This window comes from Atta colombica, unplaced genomic scaffold (genome assembly GCF_001594045.1).
Source record: "Atta colombica isolate Treedump-2 unplaced genomic scaffold, Acol1.0 scaffold144, whole genome shotgun sequence".
Lineage (NCBI taxonomy): Eukaryota > Metazoa > Arthropoda > Insecta > Hymenoptera > Formicidae > Atta > Atta colombica.
The window spans coordinates 33,079-56,048 of NW_017259233.1; the positions used below are offsets into that span (position 1 = coordinate 33,079).

Here is a 22,970-nt window from a genome sequence, read left to right on the forward strand (position 1 = left end):
GCATGAATTTCGTCAAACTAATTTTCTGGTGATGGTTTTGTATTATCGCTTTGCACTCCTGGACTAACTTTCCTCGATGTCGATTATTCGATATTTATGACTATCAATCAGCCGGGATATCACGAGTCCGTGGAGTCACCTGCTCCATCAAGTGCTTCCACTCTTGTGCCGCATTTAAGTTACTTGATATCGAGTTTGAAGGTAAGACGTTAATTTATAAATAAACTTGATGGAGTTATATAAGACGCGTCTGCCTGCTTGTATCGCCATTGCAGCTAAATTTTCGACAATTTATTCGACATAGCATTACATATTATTAAATGTTAAATATTAACACGCTTTATGTAGGCCTATTGGCCGTTTCACAGCGGAATAGCCACAAATAATAATCGCAGAACCGTTTCCACACCATTTGTCAAGGATGGTCATAAAAGAATGGCAACAACAAAGCGTAAAATGTCTAATAAAGAAGCCGACTTCACGTATCAAAATGTAGAGGACTTTGATAATTTGTATCGTAATACAGCCATCCCGGATGAGACCTTCGGTCCAGATGAAGAACGGATATTTATCGATGTCGATCCGTACGATTTGGACGAATCTGTATTCGGGTTGCACGGCGACGATATCAAATCGGAGAAAGTTGATACCAAGCCTGATATCGATTATATCGAAGAATCATTAAAAAATGTGAAACGACAATGGCAAGAGCCAGTGTCGAAAACCGAATACAAAGATCACTGGAGCACCACGCCCAAAAGTCATGTCTTTCAAAGCAGAGGTACGACGGAATCTATCACATCTTCACAAAACGGCGAAATGAACATGTATTATATTGAAGATTCAAGCACAAAAAAGGAAATGCTCAAGGAAGTAGACAGTTTTACCGACGATAGTGATAAGTCCATCAATCACGACATTTATGAAAGCTTGAGAACTGAATCGAATATCACTTCCACAATTATGTCTAGAAGTCCTGAAGATCGATTAAGGATATCAGAGTCGGATCATCGTAGTTTGAATCATACGAACAGGACAATCGAGTATAGCAAAGCGTTCGAGGAAGAGCTGGATAAGCGGAAAATTGTGCCATATGTGGAAAATCACACGGTAGATTATACAATCGCACGATTTCAGACTACTAGAAACTTGGAAAATAGAGCGGAAGATGATTTAACGTTGATAGATGATCTGAGATCGGATGTTGTTAGGGAGAATTCTGATAAGAACGTAAAAAATTTATCGCACAGTCGAGAGGATTACGCTGGCTCCATAGAAAAGGCCTTCTCAATTGATCTAAAAGAGACGTTTAGAGAAGGACAACGTGATGGAGATAAACCCGCGAACATTTTGACCTCCACTATAATGGAAGAGGATGACACAACAAAAAATACCGCTGTAGAATCTCTCGCTGTATTAGGTAAGATTGTACTTAATAATTTACATTGTCTTGATAATATTTAAGCAGTCCAATAATTAAACGAAGGACTTATAATGCAGCTGCGGATAATATTCTGGTATTCGAATGGGTTACGACCGATTGGTCAAAGTGTTCTCAAACTTGCGGAGGAAGTGGATTCCAGGTAAGACCATTTTTTTCTAATTGTGATCAGCTTGAATTAGAAAATTTATAATTCTTTTGAGTTAATTCGATAAAAAAAATATTTATTTCCTATCATTGTTAAGCAATTGTCTAAGAAATGTTTAAAGCGATAAGAAAATTTGAACGATTTAAACATCTACTTGTACACATGATTATTCATTCATTTATTTCATCATGATTCCTTCATTTACATTATCTACTTATTGTCATTTAAAATACATATTATATATAATTTTATTAATTTGTTAATTTATCCAAAAAAAGAATTAAAGAGATCACGACATTTTAATGAAAATATTTAAAAGTCAAAAGAATTTGAAATTTCATCCAATTTCATATTAAAATATATTTTTACTAAAAAAAAATTTCGAAATAATTGTATTACAAATTATTCGTTGTCATAGATGCGAGGTGCACAGTGTACAGTTCAATCGACGAAAACAGATGGCAACTTCACGCACGTTTCGCCAAGAACAGTAATCGGTCAGACATTGTGTGAGGACGCCGGATATCCGGTACCACAGAAGGTGAGACCTTGCGGAATGGGCAAATGCCCTCAATGGCATGCCACGGAATGGACTCCGTGTGAAACATCCAGATGCTTCAACTGGAAAACAGCGATGCAAAAACGAGACATTAGCTGTCGTTTGGTGCACGACGCTAAGGATGGACACGAAAATGTCACGTTGTTGGACCCGAGTAAATGTGACGAGGCTACGAGGCCGCTACAAAGACAAGAATGCTATAATGATGCTTGTAAGGGTGTTTGGAGAGTCGGCGAATGGACTGAGGTAAATGATTAGAAATTTTACATGATAACGGTAATGCTTACATTAAAGTAATATTCTGACACACACAGTGCACTGCGTCTTGCGAGGAAGACGGTATCAAATATAGGATTTTACAATGTGTCTGGTTTGGTACAAAGAAGCCAGCGGGAAATGCTTGTAGAGATATACCACGACCTCCTGTAATGAAAACATGCAGGGGTCCGCCTTGTCCTCAGTCTACCGGTAGGTTTCTGCAAAAAAAATATACTAGATCTTAAGATTTAGTCTTCAAGCTAATTAATAAAATGATAAAATGATGATAAAAATTGATAAAAATTTTTCTTAGAATTCTTCATAGAATTTTTCAGAATTTTTTAGAATTTCTATAATTTTAATTTAACTTTTTAGAAAATTACTTTTTTATATACAAATTGGAACTTTTCAGAAATGCTAAGAAAATTTACATCTTTTCTAGAATTTAACAAATGACAAACACAAAGATCGTATTCGATCAATATTAAATATTCATCAAGGATCTTGATATCTAATAATATTTTTGTATGAATGTTTAAACTGGTAATATATAAATTATAAAATTAACACAAAAAAATTAGATGCCAAAGTTCGTTTTGATTGAATACGATCTTCACTTATTTGTGTTAAACACATTTCTTGATCAGTTTTCCTTTACTATATTATTTTCTAGAATTTTGCATGTATGTAACTTCTGAAATATTCTAAAAGATTTCTAAGACTTATACAATAATTATCCTATAGTTTTTGAAGAAAACTTAGAAACCAAAATTAATAAATAAAATAAGCTCAAGTGATTAAATTTAAATAATGCCAATATGAAGCAACACAGGATGTTCAAGTATAAATTACAACATCATTTATTAAGCAAGTAAATACACGTTTCAACCTAGTTCGGGTCCTCATTAATATGATTAATTAATAACACAAAACCATATTAGTAATGATAATCGGAAATAAAGGTCAAGCAGGATTTTTATTGCTTAAATAATTCCATGTGAATTTATATACTATAATACATATCTCTAATTCTGCAAACTGCGCACCGAATTTAATTTTGTTTTGAAATGCAATTCTAATATAACTAAAAAGCAGTAATATTACAAATTAAATTATTCCAAGGTTCAATTCCTGACTGAGGTATATTTTTCGCAATAAAATTATTTACACAACAAGCAGGAATACAGTTTTTAATTATCAAACTGGATCTTAAATGCTAAGATAATTCGATGTAAATTAATTAAATATACTACATAGTAAAATTTAGATAAATAAGAGCAGAACGCAGATATTAGAGCGCAATTAAACTAAAAAGTATAATTTTAATACTAATTGCATTTTGAAGACATAGATAATAAGACAGAACATTTTGAAATCATTATCAGCGATACATTATTCTTATAAAGATCTGACATCCCTCATTCTACTAGGCAATCACTAATGGATTGGATGATCCAAAGTGAAGTGTAAGAATTTGTAAAAATAAGTAATAAGTAAGAAATTCATAAAAGTAAAAGAACATATTAACAACGAATAGAAAAACCATGTTCGCAAGAACATTTGAAATAAAGTCACGCGGATCATTTTAGTTAAAAATTAATCAATAGTCGATAAAATAGAACATGTTAGTCGTGACAAGACAAAAATGAGATCAACCTGTTTTATCTTATAACGGCTAATAATTATCTTATAACGGTTTTGTTTTATTGACTACCCGTACAACACAGAAACTTGTAGCAACATTGCTGCAACATTTCAATGTTGCATATTGCAATACAATGTTGCAAAAACATTGCGAAAACTTCTTTTTGCAATATTACTTCAATGCAATGTTGCAGCAGTATTTTTAAAATATTTCCAGCAAGAGACACAAATTAACACAAGAGTCATCCTGTCCTTGTTCAAAAATCAGTAAGAAACAAAGACAAGAATGATTCTTGTCACTGTGTCGATTTGTGCCTCTGCTAGAAAGTTCATTTTGAGTGTTAAGACTTGTATACATTGATTTGTGTATAATCCAATAAAGTAAGAACCTAATGGATGGTTCTATAATTATGAAACTCAATCTCATAACTATATTCTTCTGAAAAATGGAATGATTGATTTCTAAACTACGAATATTATTAAATCCGATTAATATCCATTTCTACCAATATAGATTAATTTTAATCTCAGTTCAACTTATCTTTGTCTTTTTCTAGTTTTAAAAATTAGAGAAAGACGAAAAGTAAGTTGAACCGAGATTAAAGTTAATCTACATTAGTAGAAACGGATATAAGGTAAACATAGTCAATGTCTAATTTATAGGAATTGTGCCTATTTATAGACATAAAACAATTAGAAGCAAAACCTTGCATATACATTATATTGTAATATTGCTGCAACATTACGTATCAATATTTTTAAAACGGACATACGTTGCTGTAATGTTGCTGAAATATTGCAGCAATATTTCGCAATATTTTTGCAATGTTGCAATCTTGCAATGAAATATTTTTGCAATGTTGCTGCAATATTTTTGTGCTATATGGGTACTGATTTTTAATTTAAAATTACTTATTCTATCGAAATATTAAAGAGATCTTGGTAAATATTTAATAATAGAGACCATTCTCCAATAACCTTGATTTTAACATATATTGTAAGATTATAACCCTGAATGACCTCCAACAGTTTTATCCTGCAACAGTTTTAAGGCGCTCGTCCTTCGTTAAAAAGTTATTAATAAAAAAATTCTGCTATAAAAAATTCTGTGCTTTAAAATAAATTTCCTAGTTTAAAAACAAAAATTTTTTTTCAAAACATTTTTTTATATAATTTTTGTTTTTAAAGAAAAATTTGTGATTTTGTAATGACTTTTTATTCGAACTGAGATTCATCCCATCTCTCCCTGTTTAAGAGCGCAGGACTTTCGCAAAGCGAGACTGCATTACTATTCTCCCATGCTTAGAAAGTCGTGTGCTCCTAAACAAGGGAGCGAGATGGGATAGGTCTTGCTTCGTATAAAAAGTCGTATGCTTCATGGCAGGAGGAGAAGTGAGATGAATCTTGCTTCGCATGGAAAGTCAAAAACTCTTATGGAAAAAAGTACAATTATTATAGATCATACTCGTTTTATCCCATAAAGTAATGAACTTTTTTGTTAAGGGGATCCTAAAACGAAGCTCGAACTCCGACGAAGTCATCAGAGGTCGCGCCGCGCGCCGTGTATCGATATGTCTTTATATACTACACCGTCTCATGCCTATGATACATGCAGTCGCACATTCGTGTTAATTTTACGTATAACAAATTCGTCGCGATAAAGCATCTAAGTTTGATTCTAAGAACTTAACGTTGTTTCGTGTAAATTACGTGTCTAAGAACCATTATTTCGTACGTACAGGTTGCAAAACTTTCATATCAAGCAAATGATGTCGAGTTGACAACTAAGTCGCCATGTTACACTAAGAAATATATCAATTTTGACATTTTTTTATTGTTCTCGGCATAGACTCCACTTTGCAATATTAATGTATATACTTTAATCCTAGAAAATTCTTTTTCTAGGAATATAAAAGAGGAAAAAAGCAGAGTTGACAAGTTAACTTTTTTTTAAACTAAGTTAAGTTAAAGTTAACAACCTTAAACATTTAACTTAATTAAGATACAAATTAATTTATAATAAAAGTAATTGAAAAGTTAAGTTAATAAAAAAAGTAATTGAAAAGTTAATAAAAAAAAGTAATTGAAAAGTTAAAAGTTAAATTTGTAAAAAATAAAATTTTATTTTTTTTTTATTTCATGATTCCAGGGTTTCAGTCTTACAAATAATGGAAATGACAAATATATACTTTATTTAGAAAATGCTCTATATTCTATTTACATATTTTGTTCATATATATTGTTTACATAGACTGTTATATCATATATACTGTTTAATATTTTGTTCACATAAACTTATTAAATTTAAGTAATAAAGCAATTTCGAAATTTTTGTCGGATATCTTTTCTCGCAAGTTATCGAAAATGAATCCTTCTATATTGAACAGCCGATCAACATGAGCTCACGTAAACCGAAAATAGTATTAATATGTTATAATATTTAATAATAAGGAATAATAGATTTCAACCTATCAGAACTAGATATATCAAAATACACAGTTTCTGACAGATTTAAATTTGGAGGTTTGTCTAATTTGAAATGAGATGAAAATTACAAAAGTGAGCAAATTTACTAGAGTATTTATAATTCATCACCTAATCACAACATCTAATAAATTTATTTACAATTTTCATCTCATTTTAAGCTATCGCTATTATCGCGTATTATGTCTGAGACTTAACTTCAAAAAAATTAAATAAAAAATTAATTTAAAAATTAATTATGGATAAAGTGTAACTAAATAAAGTTAAAAAGTTAAGAGTCTAAATTGTAACTAAGTTAAGTTAAAATTAAAATTAAATTAATTAAAATAATTATTAAAATTAATTAACTTTTTAACTTCTTTTATCTTTTTAACTTAGCACTATTCAACCCTGGAAAAAAATATTTGTTATACAAAAATTACATGATTTAATCGATAAAACAAGAGGTCTTAGGATCCTCTTAATAACTTTTTAACGAAGAACGAGCGCCGAATGAAACCTATCGAAGATTATTCAAGGTCATAATCTTGATATTAACATACGAGAGTCGTTTGAAAAATTTTAAGAAAAGTTTGAGCCTCAATGAAAATGTCATTATTCATTAAAACTATTTTACTACTATAATCGTATGTTTTGTAAGATACCTGTGAAAATTGTAGCCATTTTGGATCATGGTAGAAGGATTACATGGACTGGATTCGAAGAGACGCTATTAGCGCTGTTTGTATCATTCTATCTTCATCGTTCATTAAATGTGAAATAAGGATACAAATAGCGTTGATACCGCGCAGCCCGAATGCAACCATGGTATGCTCAGTTTACAAACGTCTTTTTCTTCTCTGCTCTCTCGTTTGCTCGGTAATTCGTAGTTCCAGTTTAGCCAACTTAGTTGTTGTCTTCGCATGCACATCATTTAAGTTCGATCTCTTTTTATTATGTATCTATTTAGTACTATCAACGTTTATTCGCGTCGCATGCTCCTATCCTAGCTCCTATACTTTAACGCGTTCGTTAGAGTGAGTAAGAGCTATAATAAGAATTGAAAAATGTTTTAGAGATATATACTCAAAGTATCTTATACTATTATACTTTTTATAGAATTTTTTATATACAACATGTATTCTGAAATATGTACGTAAGAGATTCGTATAAAAAAATTTGAGATATTTTCTGAACAGTTATAAATACAGAAAGTCTAAAAATTCAAAATTTTTTTATATGTAAATTATAAAATATTGTAAGATTTATATTTAATTATTTAATTTATTTAATTATTTAATTTTAATTTTCAATAATTGTATATGAACATATTTTATATATTTTATATTGTGATGTCAATATACATATACATATACAATTATGTATAAAACATTTTTTCCTGGATAAATGAACAAATCAATACATAAAGATAAATAAATAAATAAGTACAATTTGTACCAACAATACTTATATCAGCACATAGCTCAGCGGAATCTTCAGGGCACTTACTGAATTATTCCGTTTTTCCTAGAACACGTAATAGAAATCTAATAAGGAATAATTGAATAATTTCAATAGGAATCCATTTTGAATGTCAATCCCTTCCATCACGATTTTGGATGTTCAGTTGTTGTTTAAGAGTTATATGTGCCAATCAATGTTAGTGTTTTCGTTTGATAAAAATCTGTGTCCTCCGAGTCTAAAGATGCATTTTCACGAGCTGCTCAAACTAATGGCCATTTCAGTGACAAAAAAGATCACATGATCACTTTCGTCGCAAAACTATTAGAACGACAATTTTATACAAGAAAAAGGGTAAAAAGTGTTAAATTTGACATTTGAGCGACAGATTCGATATGTTGTTCATATTTTTCATGTATTATTTGCAATATTAATGCGTTAAATTAAACAGTTATTAGGTTATTCTGATTGAATCCTCTATTTAGATCAACAATAAAAAAAAATAAATTAGGTTACATCGCAGTCAACGGTAATCAACACGATCGACACAGTATGTCAGCACTATCAATAGCGTTTGAGTGTTTGACTTGTAGTTGAAACTGTTTAAACTAAACAAAATTTCAGTCGCTGGATAACGAGCGACAAATCTGTCGTTTCAATTGCTTATTTTTGCCTATTTTACGAAGAAAATCTATCTTAACTAAAGGAAACAGGAAAAAGTCATTAGAGATCAGATCTGATGAATATGGTGGGTAGTTAATTAATTCGCAATTCGTAAATTTTTGTTATGGCAATCGTCGATATTCGATTTTTTCCATTTTTATAAAAACACTGATATCGATTGGCACAAATGACTGTCAAACAATAACTAAGTGTCTGCAATGGCTAAAATATTCATAGGTATTAGGTGTACTTTGCTTCCGCCGTTTTCCTATAGATGGCTTTTTTACTTTAGCGGTAAGTGGTGGTCGAAATAAATAGATCATAGACATCATACAATAAACTTGGGCATCTGTCAACTTAACCCCATAGAAACATTAGTCGATTTGTGTCTGCATCATAAAGTTATTCTCGATTGAAAATGTCAGTTTACGAGCCAAATTCTCGTCATTTGCGGGAGGTTTTAATTTTTTGCTTCAATATGAAGAAATCTGCGGCTGAGGCTCATCGAATTCTCTCAAATACTTATGGTGAGGCCGCTATTAGTGAAAGAACGTGTCAGTTTGGTTTCAACGCTTCAAGAACGGTGATTTTGACGTCGAAGACCGGCATAGCGGTGGAAGAGAGAAGGTTTTCGAAGATGCAGAATTGGAGGCATTACTTGAGCAAGACTCGTGTCAAAATCAAGAAGAATTGGCACGATCATTGGGAGTGACTCAACAAGCCATTTCAAAACGCCTCAAAGCCATGAGAATGATTCAGAAGCAAGGAAATTGGGTGTATTGAAGCCGAGAGATATTGAACGGCGTTTGTTTGCTTGTGAACAGCTGCTTGAAAGGCAAAGACGGAAGGGATTTTTGCATCGCATTGTGACTGGGGACGAAAAATGGGTTCATTACGATAATCCCAAAGCGCAGAAAATCATGGGGAGTTCTCGGCCATGCTTCCATGTCGACGGCCAAACCGAATATTCACGGCTCCAAGATCATGCTCTGTATTTGGTGGGACCAGCTCGGCGTAGTGTATTATGAACTGTTAAAACCGACTAAAACAATCACAGACGATCGGTATCGAACGCAATTGATGCGTTTGAGCCGAGCATTGAAAGACAAACGGCCGCAATACAACGAGAGACACGATAAAGTGATTGTGCAGCATGACAATGCTCGACCCCATGTTGCGAAAGTGGTCAAGACATACTTGGAAACGTTGGAATGGGAAGTCCTACCCCACCCGCCGTATTCTCCAGTTGCTCCCTCTGACTATCACTTGTTTCGATCAATGGCACACACAATGGCTGACCAGCACTTCCGGTCTTATGAAGAAATAAAAAATTGGATCGATTCGTGGATAGCCTCAAAAGATGACCAGTTTTTTCGACGCGGGATTCGTACGCTACCCGAAAGATGGGAGAAAGTAGTGGCCAGCGATGGACAATACTTTGAATCATAAATATAACCAGTTTTTTACAATAAAGCCTCGAATTTCGGAAAAAAAACGGCGGAAGCAAAATTGTACACTTAATATTTTTCAAAACATGTACGATTGTAGTATCAGAATAGTTTTGACGAGTAATGTCATCTGTTAAGACTCAAAACTTTTCAAACGATTCGTATACAGTGGTATATTAATACCATAAACTAATTTAAGCTATGTCTAAATAAAGGAGCGACAAGTTTAAGGAGGTAGCATTTGTTTTTAAAGTTCTAAAAAATAATCGTTTTTTTTTTGCTAGATGCGAATGATTGAGAAAATTGTTCATCAATCACTAGATTCGAGTTTTGCAATTTTTGATCGGTATTTATAGTCCATTCTTATTTCAAGACACTGTCTTAAGTAATGCTAATGCTCTCTGATTGAAAACTATCGATTACCAAAAATTGCAGAGATCCCGATGTCACTAGAAGTGACGTTAGATAATCGAATAACATCTTAGTGTACATTTGCGCACACTAAATGTAAAAGAAATATCAGTGTCCGAATTACAAAATGCTTCATGACGGGATTTTCTTAATTTGTATCTCCCGGAACGTAAATTTTGCCGAATTTTGTATAATGGTTTTGTATCAAATTATTCAGTTGTTCACTTAAAAGGTTCTTCTCTGTACAAGGAGTAAATAGCTCGTTTAAAAGTTCAAATGTTAAAAATGAATGCATGTACGGTGTACGTGAAAGTAATAAAACTGAGCTACTTCAATGCAGAAACCTTTTTTTTATTCGTTGCGAACATACAATTGTTGAAAGATTAAATGGGGGCGACAAGGATTTCACTGCCTAGAGATGGCAAAAACCTTAATCTGGCTCTGAATATATATCAAGTTCAAGATCATTGGAGGGTTCCTTTTATTAATAATACTGCATTTACCCTAATAATAATGCATAATATAATTGATAAAATATTATCAGTTACTGGTAGTATTACTGATACTATAATTAGACATTTGAAAACTAATCAGTGAAGGCAAAAGCAATATGTTAAGAATTATTTTTAAAAATTATAGATTATTTTAAATTGTATTTTAAAAAAATTGTATTTAAAAAAAGTACAAAAAAATTAATACAAAAAAATTAGAGACAGTTTATTATCTGGATCAAAATTATATCAATAAAAAGTAATATTTCTTTTAATTTGTGCTCTAATAAAAATATATGAAAATGTAAAATAATAATAAAAATCTTTCTCAATTTTTTAATATAAATTGGAAAAACGAAAGGTCTAAGAGCCAACGCTAATTATTCTTTGCGCAATTCCTTTATAAAAATATGTTTATTATTAAATCATATTAACAAATTAACAAATCAGATGTTTCAAGCTCTATCGTATATCGTTATTAATGATAATATTAATTATAAGATAATATTATCATTATTTTTAAAATCATCAAAACATACGATTTTATCTTCTTTATCCACTTCTTATTATACCGTTTCTAATCATCTTGTTCTCATTTCGTTTTAATCAATACTTTTTCATATAGACAACGATTGAGTTCTTATGTGTAAATTAGTTTCAGCTGATATTTAAGCGTATTAGGTTTATGAAGATGCAGCACAATCTAGTTTATTATCTTAATATTACATTATATTTTTTCACTTTTTACTTTTTTTTATTCAAAGTAATATTTTTCAAAATATATATTATTTTAAATTTAATTTAATTTATTGGCATTATTTATTTATGTACACATAGATATCTTTAATTATATTATTGTATTATACCAATTATTTAAATTATTATTTCATATTATTATTTTAAATTTCGGACATAATAATCAATTAATTTTAACACAATAATTGACTCAAAGCATAAGGTTTTAATAGTGCATGACAGCCCCAACTGATTATAAAATATCAAATTATAATTGTGGATTAATGGCCGAAAGACTGCACAACAAAATTGACCACATTTTATGGATAAATTCAACTGAGGATCATATGGATAATGTTTTTCAGAGTATTCTCGGACACATTGTTAACAACGCAGGAAACTCATCATGTATTGAGACAAATATCACACAGCGGATTATTACAGAAAAAATATTTGTAAGAATGACAAATAACTTAGCATATATTTTCTGACGATCAATTTTCCAATTTTATCATGAATTTAAATATATCATTGCTGATCATTACTTATAGTAATTAGCATATATATTTCAATGATTTTAAAAAGTTATAGTTAATATTATCATTGATAATGATCTGATAGGGGTCGAAACGTCTGATCTGTTAATTTGTTGATATGATTTAAATAATAAATATATTTTTATAAAGGAATTTGGACAAAAACTAGTGTTGACTCTCTCAGCCCTCTCGTTTTTCTAAATTATTTAAAATTAACGAGCCTTTAATCTTAGTATTATTTAATTTTAATATAAGTATTTTATGAATTCAATAACATTTATGTATTAGGTGTACAACTTTGCTTCCGCCGTTTTCTTATAGATGGCTTTAGCAGTAAGTGGTGATCGAAATAAATAGATCATAGACGTCATACAACAAACTTGGGCATCTGTCAACATAACCCCATAGAAACATTAGTCGATTTGTGTCTGCAGCATAAAGTTATTCTCGATTGAAAATGTCAGTTTACGAGCCAAATTCTCGTCATTTGCGGGAGGTTTTAATTTTTTGCTTCAATATGAAGAAATCTGCGGCTGAGGCTAATCGAATGCTCTCAAATACTTATGGTGAGGCCGCTATTAGTGAAAGAACGTGTCGTGAGTGATTTCAACACTTCAAGAACGGTGATTTTGACGTCCAAGGTCATGCTCTGTATTTGGTGGGACCAACTCGGCGTAGTGTATTATGAACTGTTAAAACCGACTGAAACAATCACAGACGATCGGTATCGAACGCAATTGATGCGTTTGAGCCGAGCATTGAAAGACAAACGGCCGCAATACAACGAGAGATACGATAAAGTGATTTTGCAGCATGACAATGCTCGATCCCATGTTGCGAAAGTGGTCAAGACATACTTGGAAACGTTGGAATGGGAAGTCCTACCCCACTCGTATTCTCCAGACGTTGCTTCCTCTGACTACTCCTCACTTGTTTCGATCAATGGCACACGACCTAGCTGACCAGCACTTCCGGTCTTATGAAGAAGTAAAAAATTGGATCGATTCGTGGATAGCCTCAAAAGATGACCAGTTTTTTCAACGCGGGATTCGTACGCTACCCGAAAGATGGGAGAAAGTAGTGGCCAGCGATGGACAATACTTTGAATCATAAATGTATAATTAGTTTTTTACAATAAAGCCTCGAATTTCGGAAAAAAACGGCGGAAGCAAAGTTGTACACCTAATAGAACTAATAAATTGCAGACATTATCCTGTAAATATTTATTTGTTATAGATTAATTAGTCTAAAATCTTAATGAAACTTTGCCTTTATAAATTACCTTTAAACTTAAAATATTTATACAAAAAAATTTTAATTGTTGGTACCATTTTTAAAACTTTTATTTATAAAATTGCAACAATAAATATTACAAATAAAATAAATAATCTCTAAAAATATATTGCTTAATGAAAACAATGTTATGAACACGATTTGCATATGTATATAGTTCATTTAAAGCATAAATATTAATATATATGTTTTATACTCTTTAATCTCCTTAAAAGAGCGTACTCGTTTAATCTTAAATCCGCTCCTAATTGAATAAAAAAATAATGTATAGTCTCTCTCTCTCAAAAGATGAAGTTACATGTTCTTTGAATATATAAAAAGTTTCATCAAAATAAACCGAATGATTTTCAAAATTTTTGGAAAAAACAAATTTTTTTCAACTTTGACACCATGTATCTTTGAAACTAAACTTTCAAATATATAATTATTCGAAGATTTCGTCTCAAATTTATATGTGTAATTATTCCTTAAAATTATTTAGTATACTTAGGACATACTCTGTATATATGTACATACGATATATATATACATGTATTTACGTATAGGATGTCCAGTAAGTTTTGACAAAGCATTCGTGTATAGAGCAGATTAAACTGACAATGAGCCGAAAAATCCTCTACCATTTTGCAATTTTCGCAATAATTATAACAAGATATTAATTAATTAAAATTGTCGAATATTGATCTTCAATAATTTTTTAGATACAACTGTGCTTCGATGAAACAAATTCCCTGCTTTAACAATGCAAAATACTTTCTTATATAATTTCTTATATAACTTTTGTGTTTTTAGAGCTAAGAATTTGTGTTTTTAAAACAGAGAATTTGTGTTTCTGTAAAGTTGGCATCCCATTTTCAAAAATTTTGTTAACAGTTCTGTTTGCACCCATAATAGTTCTACAGTTCCCATTAGGTTTTATAAGTAGTTCCGTTGATTTAGCCAAAAAAACTAAAAACTTCACGTATGTGGCACCTCAAGTTTCGAAAAAATTAATTTTTCTTGTGAAATTTTATAGTTCTCAAAGAATCTTATGGTTCTTAATAGAGTTCTTAACTTTCCGGAAAAATAAAATCGAGGAAAAAAACTCAATTTTTTCCATTTTTACCAAAAAATATTCTTTTAATAACTTCTTTTTACACGGACAGAAATCTATTACGATTTTGGCATAGACAGCCGATACTATTATCGGTGGTATATTTCAATTAGAGTGGATATAAAGAAAGTGGCGCCAATACAATGTCTAATTGGCTCCGCTATTAAGTACTCTTACTATTAGTTAAAAAGAAGATAAGGTTCCTGACTACTCAGTCAAGAACTCTGTTGACGGTGGCGACACAGAATCAGACGATGGTCTGGCGAAACCGGTAGACACACATTTAAGAACGAGCCCATGTCCATGTGCTCGCCTGCGCCGAATGAGATAGCGAGCTCCTTCTCATAAAATCACTTATTTCAAGCAACCGACAATTGCTTCCTCGGCAATCTCGGCCGCTCGGCCCTAGGCACATTAAGGGACGGGGGACATTCTAAATAACATATAAGTTTTAATAAATTATAGTAACAGTGTACATTCTCATTAATCCAGAATAGTATAAATCATGTTACAACGCAACAGTTTACGAGATATATTTAATTGTTTACGATTTTTCATGCGCGTTATATAGTATACCTCTCCTTCATAAATTCAAGTAGCAAGAATAATTCAGTAGAAGTAGAATTTTACCGGAAAAAAATTATAACCAGCATTTCTCTTCATGAAAGTCTCGAAAAGAAAAGAAATATGTTTGCAACTCGAGACTTATGAAAAAAATTGCGAAAAATAATCGAATAGTTGTAAAAAGCAATAGTATTATTTTTCGCTTATAAAACGAATATTGATTGTATGAAAAAAAAATTGGTATAAAAAAATGTAAGTATTCGAAATAACTACAAAATGAGATATGGAACATTAAAAGCAATTTATTAGTTCAGTAGAAAAAAAATAAAAAAACCTTTTGATGAAAAAGTCCTTTTTTTCACTCGCTCTCTGTTCATTAAGTTTCAAACGCAAACTTTGAAATTCTCGTAAAATTCTCGTAATGACGAACAAATCTTGAATAAGCCTAAAATATTCGTTAGTTTTTGCAAAAAGCCATTTGTTCACTAAAAACCTGTCTGCAGAAATCTTAATTTCTTCATCTTTGAGTAGTCGCAATTTACAGGCGTAACTTTTCTTTTTCAAGAATTGCACTATCACGTACACTTAATAACAAAACAATTTTTTGCAGTTAAACTATTATAAAACGACTTTAAAAAGTGGGTACCTTTTTCCGTATAAAAAAATGGAATTTCATTAAATGCATTATATCACAAATTCACAGGCAAATAGCCTGTGAAGCATTCTACATCTGACATTTTTCTACGAATTTAAAAAAAAAGATTATCCGAATATTAGGAGAGATAACAATTTTTTTTCAAAACATCACTATGGCTCTAGTTTTTAAGATTAAGAGTTCCGTCTGGCATCAATCAAGGAAGAATTGAATTTGCTATTTAAAAAATCTCGAATTGTAAAATTTTTGATTTGGAAAATTCTTCTTTCTTGAATTTTTATTTTTTCGTTTTATTACTAAAAAATCACGTTGGAGTATGGAATGCATGTCTGATTAACAAATTTAAGTCACATTAGCTATGTTTCTTTATTTAATATGCTAAAAAGTGTCCAATTGAACAATTAAATATATAGATATGTACGGAATTATTAGTATAAAATTGTTTTTGTGAATTTAATTGCAGATGCAAATAACATATGTAAACAAATAATAAATAATTTATCAAATGTTAGTGTAACTGTTAAAGATATAATAACATTAACTTTCGCAAATGTAAAATTTGCTAAAAGTAAATTTTAGCATTTAATATCTTGTTAATTATTGAAGATCAATTTTCGTCAATATTAGCAATTAATCTTGTTAATTATTATGGAAATTGCAAAATGGTAAAGTACTTTTTTTCTCACTTTAGTCCATTCTGCCTCTATGCGAAAGATTTATCATTATTTTCCAAACATCCTATATATAAACAGCTCAGCAGCCTACAAAAATCTATAGTAATGTAAATTATAGATTAATATTAGAACTACAATTTATATATATAGTTTAAGGAATAATTATTTTGAAATAAAAATGTCAAAAAAGAAACCGTGTAATCAATACGCATAAAGAATCACATTAGCAAAATGCCATGCATTATTTAAATTTGCAACTTAAAATATGTATACAAATAAAATGTTAAATAGCAAACAACACATTCAAATATATATATATTTATAAAATAACGCTCAAATTTAAGAAAAATGAGAAAGTAAGTAGGTGTAATGCTAAACTGTACCTCAGAAACGTTTCAAAATACTTGAAAATAAAAATGCGTTATAATAAAATACAATAAATAAATGTTTAAAAGGTGTTTTTTAAACATGATTTTTTTCTAAAGCTATTTAAAACATATATAAAACATATATAAAACATTAAAAACATGTTTTAAACAAAAAAAACTGAATGTTTTGTTTTTTTCTAAATACATTTTTTATCACCCTTCCCTCACTCCGTCCAGCGCACTGCTTCACTCGCATTCTTAAACTTTCTAATGATTTAAACAAACTTTTTCAGCAGCAAAAAATTCGAAAATTTTTCAACAATTTAATTCTTCCTTGATAAATTGATGTCAAACGGAACTCTTAATCTTAAAAACTAGTGCCACAATAATTTTATAAAAAAAAAAATTGTTATCTCGGCTTCTAATAATCGGACGGAATCTTTTTTTTTAAATTCGTAGAAAAATGTCAAATTTCGAATGTCTTACATGGCTATTTGATATAATGCATATTAACGAAATTATTTTTTGAAAATATCTATTTTTTTAAAGGCATTTTATAATAATTTATTATAACTGCAAAAAAATCATTTTATTATTAAGTATATGTGATAGCGCAATTCTTGAAGAACAAAAAATCATCCCTGTAAATTGTTATGCAACTGCTCAAAGTTGAAGAAATTAAGTTTTCCGTAGACAAGTTTTTAGTGAACAAATGACTTTTTGCAAAAACTAATGAACATTTCAGGCTTATTCAAGGCTAGATTTGTTCGTCACTTCAAAGATTTTACGAGAATTTCAAATTTTTGCGTTTAAATCTCAATGAATAGAGCAAGTGAAAAATAGGACTTTTTCATCAAAAAGTGTTTTTTATTTTTTTTTTTTACTAATAATAGATCGATTTGTTCCACGTCTCATTTTGAAATTATTTCGAATACCTACATTTTTTTATACCGATTTTTTTTTCTTACAATCAATCTTTCATTTTATAAGCGAAAAAAACGTGCTTTTTCCAACTATTCGAGTTTTTTTCACATATTTTCTTCACAAGTCTCGAGTCTCGACCATATACTTTTTCTTTTCTGATTTTTCTCATGGCCTTTCGAGACTTTCGTGAAAAGAATGCTGGTTTATAATTTTTTTTCGGTAAAATTCTACTTCTACTGAACTATTCTTGTTACTCGAGTTTATGAAGGAAAGGTATACTATATAACGCGCATGAAAAATCATAAACAATTAAATATCTCGTAAACTGTTGCGTTTTAATATTTATATCATTCTTGGGGATTAAGGGGAGGAGTACACTATTACTACAATTTACACTATTATTACAATTAAAACTTATATGTTATTTAGAATGCTTCCCGCCCCTAGGGTCGCCGAGCGGTCGAAATTGCCGAGAAAGCATTTTCGGTAACTTGAAACAAGCGACTAGTGTGAGAAGGAGCTCGTTGTCGTTCATTCTCAGCGCGTCGCAGGCGAGCACATGGATATGGGTTCGTGGTTATTGTATTACAACGCCGCACCACGATAAATGACCAAACTCATAGACGTGAAAAAGAAACGTTCTGACAACAAAATTTATGCTGCGTGCCATTTCGTTATTATTTGCTTAATTGTGAAAATGTGACTTGTTTTGTACTTATCAAAGTCATAATTATCGATGAAAACTAAAGTTATTTGAGAATTTTATAAAAGCGTTTTTATAAAATTTTGTAAAAGCGTATATTTTACTCGTTTCAACAGCTATCGGACTGTGTTTCTGTCCGAATATAGGAATATGTAGGCTGATTTTACGTGCCTTTACAACTTTATTTACTGACTGTCAAGGGAGGAAAGTTTTCATCCATTTTTACAAGTATTTTAAAGTGATCTCATCATTTCGTTTCATCCAAATTGTCTTTATTTAAAAATGGCACGCAACATAAATTAACATTCCTCGCTTCTGACGGCACAATTCCAACATGGCTACCGCGACTAGTCAGGAGCCTTAAAGCATATATGTAATACTACTACATTGCTAATTAAGAGCTGATGAAAACACTACGGTGTAGACGATATGTACCTCTCATTTAGATCGTGTACCTGTTTCAATACGCCTGCGCATATTTCTAACCAATTTTATCCCCGTACATCTGCATTGGTCCGCGTCGGCATGTATTTATTGCGTAGTGCATATTAAAACATTATTCAAAAATGCTTAAAAGCTGGAATTCTAAACAAAACCTGTTGAAAGCAGGAACTATTATAAAATTATCGAAAAAAGCCAAAAAGTCAGCTGGAACTAGTAGTTACTAGGAAGTACTTTACTCTTGCGGTGTCAGCACTCACATTAATAAATTAATTAATAATACATATTATCAGGTATAATACATATTAGATATAAGCTTAAATCCGCTGTTTTTTAATCAGAAAAACATATTTTTTTTCCTAGAAAGCAAAAACAAATTTATTCAAAGTACTTGCCCTTGCTAACTATACATTTTTCCCATCTTTCGGGCAATTTGTGTACCACGCCAAAAAAATTTCTCATCTTTCGAAGCAAATCACTCATCAAGCCATTTTCGGACGTCTTCGTAAGAATCGAAGTGCCGCTCAGCGAGCGCGTGGCCCATCGACGAAAACAAGTGATAGTCAGAAGGTGCCAGATCTGATGAGTAAGCGGGATGGAATAGCATTTCCCAGTTAAGTGTTTCCAAGTAGTTTTGAACCATTGTTGACGTGTGCGATGGTGCGTTGTCGTGGAGGAAAATCAGCTTATCATGTCTTTTCCGATAATGCGGCCTTTTTTCGCGCACGGTGCAATTTGATCAGTTGTTGGTGGTAGCGGCATTAACAATTTCACCTGGTTTTAACAGCTCGTAATAGATGACACTCTCCTGATCCCACCAAACGCACAGCATCGTCTTCCGTCCGAAACGATTTGGTCTTGAAGATGTTGATGGTTGGGCGGGATCAACCCAAGATTTCTTGCGTTTAGGATTCTGAAAATAGATCCACTTTTCATCGCCTGCACACAATCCGATGCAGGAACGACTTTCTTTTTGGCAAGCAGAATTTGGCATGTGTTTTGGCGTCGCTCCATCTGCCTATCGTTCAGTTCATGCGGCATCCATTTTCCGATCTTTTGAACATTCCCCATGACATATAGCCGCATGGAAATGGTTGCTTGAGAAACACCCAATTGCTCGGTAAGCATTTTTTGCGATTGGGTATCGTCCTCGTCCAAAAGAGCCTGCAATTGACAGTCCTCAACCTTCCTGGGCCAATTTTCACGCTTCTTGTCACTCAGGTCAAAATTGTCGTCATTGAACCGGCGAAACCAATTTCTGTACGTTGTTTCCGATAAAGCATTGTCGTCATAGGCCTCCACAAGCATTCGATGCGATTCGGCAGCCGATTTCTTCAAATTGAAACAGAAAAGCAAAGCTTCTCGCATATGCTTTTTTTTTTAGCAAAAAACTAGACATGATTACGAAAGAAAAAATGTATGTTGTTGTATGAAATTGCTGATGATGTGCACTGGTTAATGTTGACAGATGTCAAACACATAAAAAAAAGTGTGTTGTGTGCCCAAGGTAGTTTTGTACGCTCACTAATGCCATCTATGAGCAAACAACGGATTTAAGCTTATACAAAAATGCCGGAGCTATTTCTAAAACTTATCAAAAACTGTAGAACTTTTTGAGAACAAGAGAATTTCACAATAAAAATAAATTTTTTTTAAAACTAAAGATGTAGCTCTCAGATTAAAAATTTATTTAAAAATACTTAAAGACCGGAACTATTGTTGAAATATATTAAATATATTAAAAAATTATATAATACAACTAGTGTTTCTAGTCCGAATAAATTCTCGGAAATTTTGGGAAAAAAACGGTTTTTTTCCGATTTTTCTCCTTGTTATATTTTTCCAGACTTTCTTTTTCTTTTAAGATAATTTTATTTTTATTATTCTTTACGCTGACGACTTCATTAAATTACTAATTTTGTTTATTTTTAAGAATTTTAGGAATAAATAAATCATTTACGAATACGATAAAGTTTCCTGTTATGATCATCAAAATTTTTTTAGAATTTATGAATAAATTTCTCTATCTCCCCCCCCCCCCATTCTCTCTCCCCCTCTGATTTTTGGATTTTAGCTTGATCAGTCTCAATCATCCGAAAAAATTATCATATATGTAATAATATATAAACGGAGCAAATTTTATATTTTTTTGTATAAATTAACTTAAAATAAAGCAATTTTCTATCATTAAATTCAAATATACACGGAGAGAAATCTGTTACAATTTTGGCACGGACTACTATTGTCGATTCCATCGTGGCATATTTCAATGCTAATAACATTATCGGTGCATGAAATCATGCAATCATAAAACGAGGAATCTCTATGAAAAAAGAGAATGAGATGCACACACTGATCGTACAAGCTTTTTATGATAGCTGCACGAGCGCAGTATGCATAAAGCATCCTATTTCACTGTACGAAATTTGCCCAAAACTCGTATGATTTTCGCATGAATGATTCTTGTCAATTTGACAGCCAAATTTCTAAAACTTCTTGCATTGTCAAGTCCTGTGTGTCAAGAATTAAACATAATTATGTCTATGGTTATAATTGCACGATTTCATGCATAAATCGATTAAACGATGGTGCTATTTGTGCCATTGAAATATGCCACGCGATGGTAGTATCTAGAGTATAAGAGAGTCGCGTCAATTTTGTAAAAATTTTCATTGGCTTTGAAGTAAAATGGTGGAACCAATCATCGATGATTATATTCCCATTTTGAGTATCGTGAACGCGATGATTTAGATTTTAGAAATTATGAGAGTAGAATTTACGTTAAATTATATAATATTGACAAATAGAATTTACTAGGTTTGTTCGCGCCGTATGCTCCAGCATGCTCCAATATGCTTGTATAGCTCCTAATTCACTCCAACAAACCATTAAAGTAAGTAAATGATAGAAGCATTTTAGAATATGTTAGAGCATGCGACGCGAACAAATCTTATGTTAAATTACAAAATATTGACAGAAGTAGATCTGTTTTCTATAGCTGAACTATAGTTTTACACTTTTGAAACTGAAATAGTGATAATGTGAAACAGTAATAAAATAACACTTTCATTTCACAATACTTTTACAATAAAATATGCCATCGTTAAACTACTATGTATACATATACTAATAATTTTTAACGCCCTTTTTGACAATATTTGTTTTAATCATGTTTTAATATGTCATGTTTTAATCATATTTTCTGCGAAAAAGATAATATGATAAAATAATATGATTGATGACAAAATTAGAATGTCACTTTCGACGCTTTCATAACACAATATCTAATATCCGTATCTTTTATATATTTTTAATTCGAAATCTTTATAATAATGTATAGGCTTACCTATTTATAATTTTGATACATCTAAAATAATTTCACTTTATTAATCAAAGCTTCCACCATGAATCCTTCCCTCTATGCTCTACGTAGAAAGCCTAGAGCCCTTCTCTCTAATAAAGTCCCTGTTAGACGCCATTTTACTTCACATTGATATGACTTTCTTAAACCGGTTCTACATTAGTTGCAAACTGATTGCAATTTTGTTGCAACAGCCAATCTGAAGCTTGCATTTTGAAATCAACACATATTGGCTGTTCAACAAACTTGCAATTAATATAAAACCGGCTTTATAGGGACTCTAGTATCGGCTGTCGGTCCAAAGTTGTAACAGATTTCTCTCTGTGCATCCAGATATATGTATATGTATTGTTTTTGTTTTACGTGAAATAAAAGATTATTCACTTCTCCTACTTGTCACTATGGATAATAAAATCACTTGGCCTCAGTGGCCTCTTGATATAATACATTATTCTTTTAACGATCTGATATATCCAGAAACAACGCTATATATTTGTGCTCTAATATCTATGTTCTAATATCTACGCTCTAGTATCTGCGCTCTACTCTCATTTGCCTAAATTTTACTATTTAATTTCGAGAATCTGTGGGAAAACTTTTCTGTATTAATTTTTATTTATATATATTCTTTATATA

The 22,970-nt window shown here is 31.2% G+C and overlaps 1 protein-coding gene across 1 annotated transcript in view; it reads left to right on the top strand.

The window, feature by feature from the left end:
* LOC108685029 (ADAMTS-like protein 3) overlaps nucleotides 1-22,970 on the top strand; it is a gene marked incomplete at its 5' end in the record, with an annotated part of 54,403 nt that overhangs the window by 30,011 nt on the left and 1,422 nt on the right. The window contains 5 exons of the mRNA XM_018189639.1: nucleotides 112-201; nucleotides 349-1,420; nucleotides 1,501-1,583; nucleotides 2,008-2,394; nucleotides 2,463-2,616. Coding sequence (XP_018045128.1) covers nucleotides 112-201; nucleotides 349-1,420; nucleotides 1,501-1,583; nucleotides 2,008-2,394; nucleotides 2,463-2,616 — 1,786 coding nt within the window. The remainder of the gene's footprint in view (nucleotides 1-111; nucleotides 202-348; nucleotides 1,421-1,500; nucleotides 1,584-2,007; nucleotides 2,395-2,462; nucleotides 2,617-22,970) is intronic.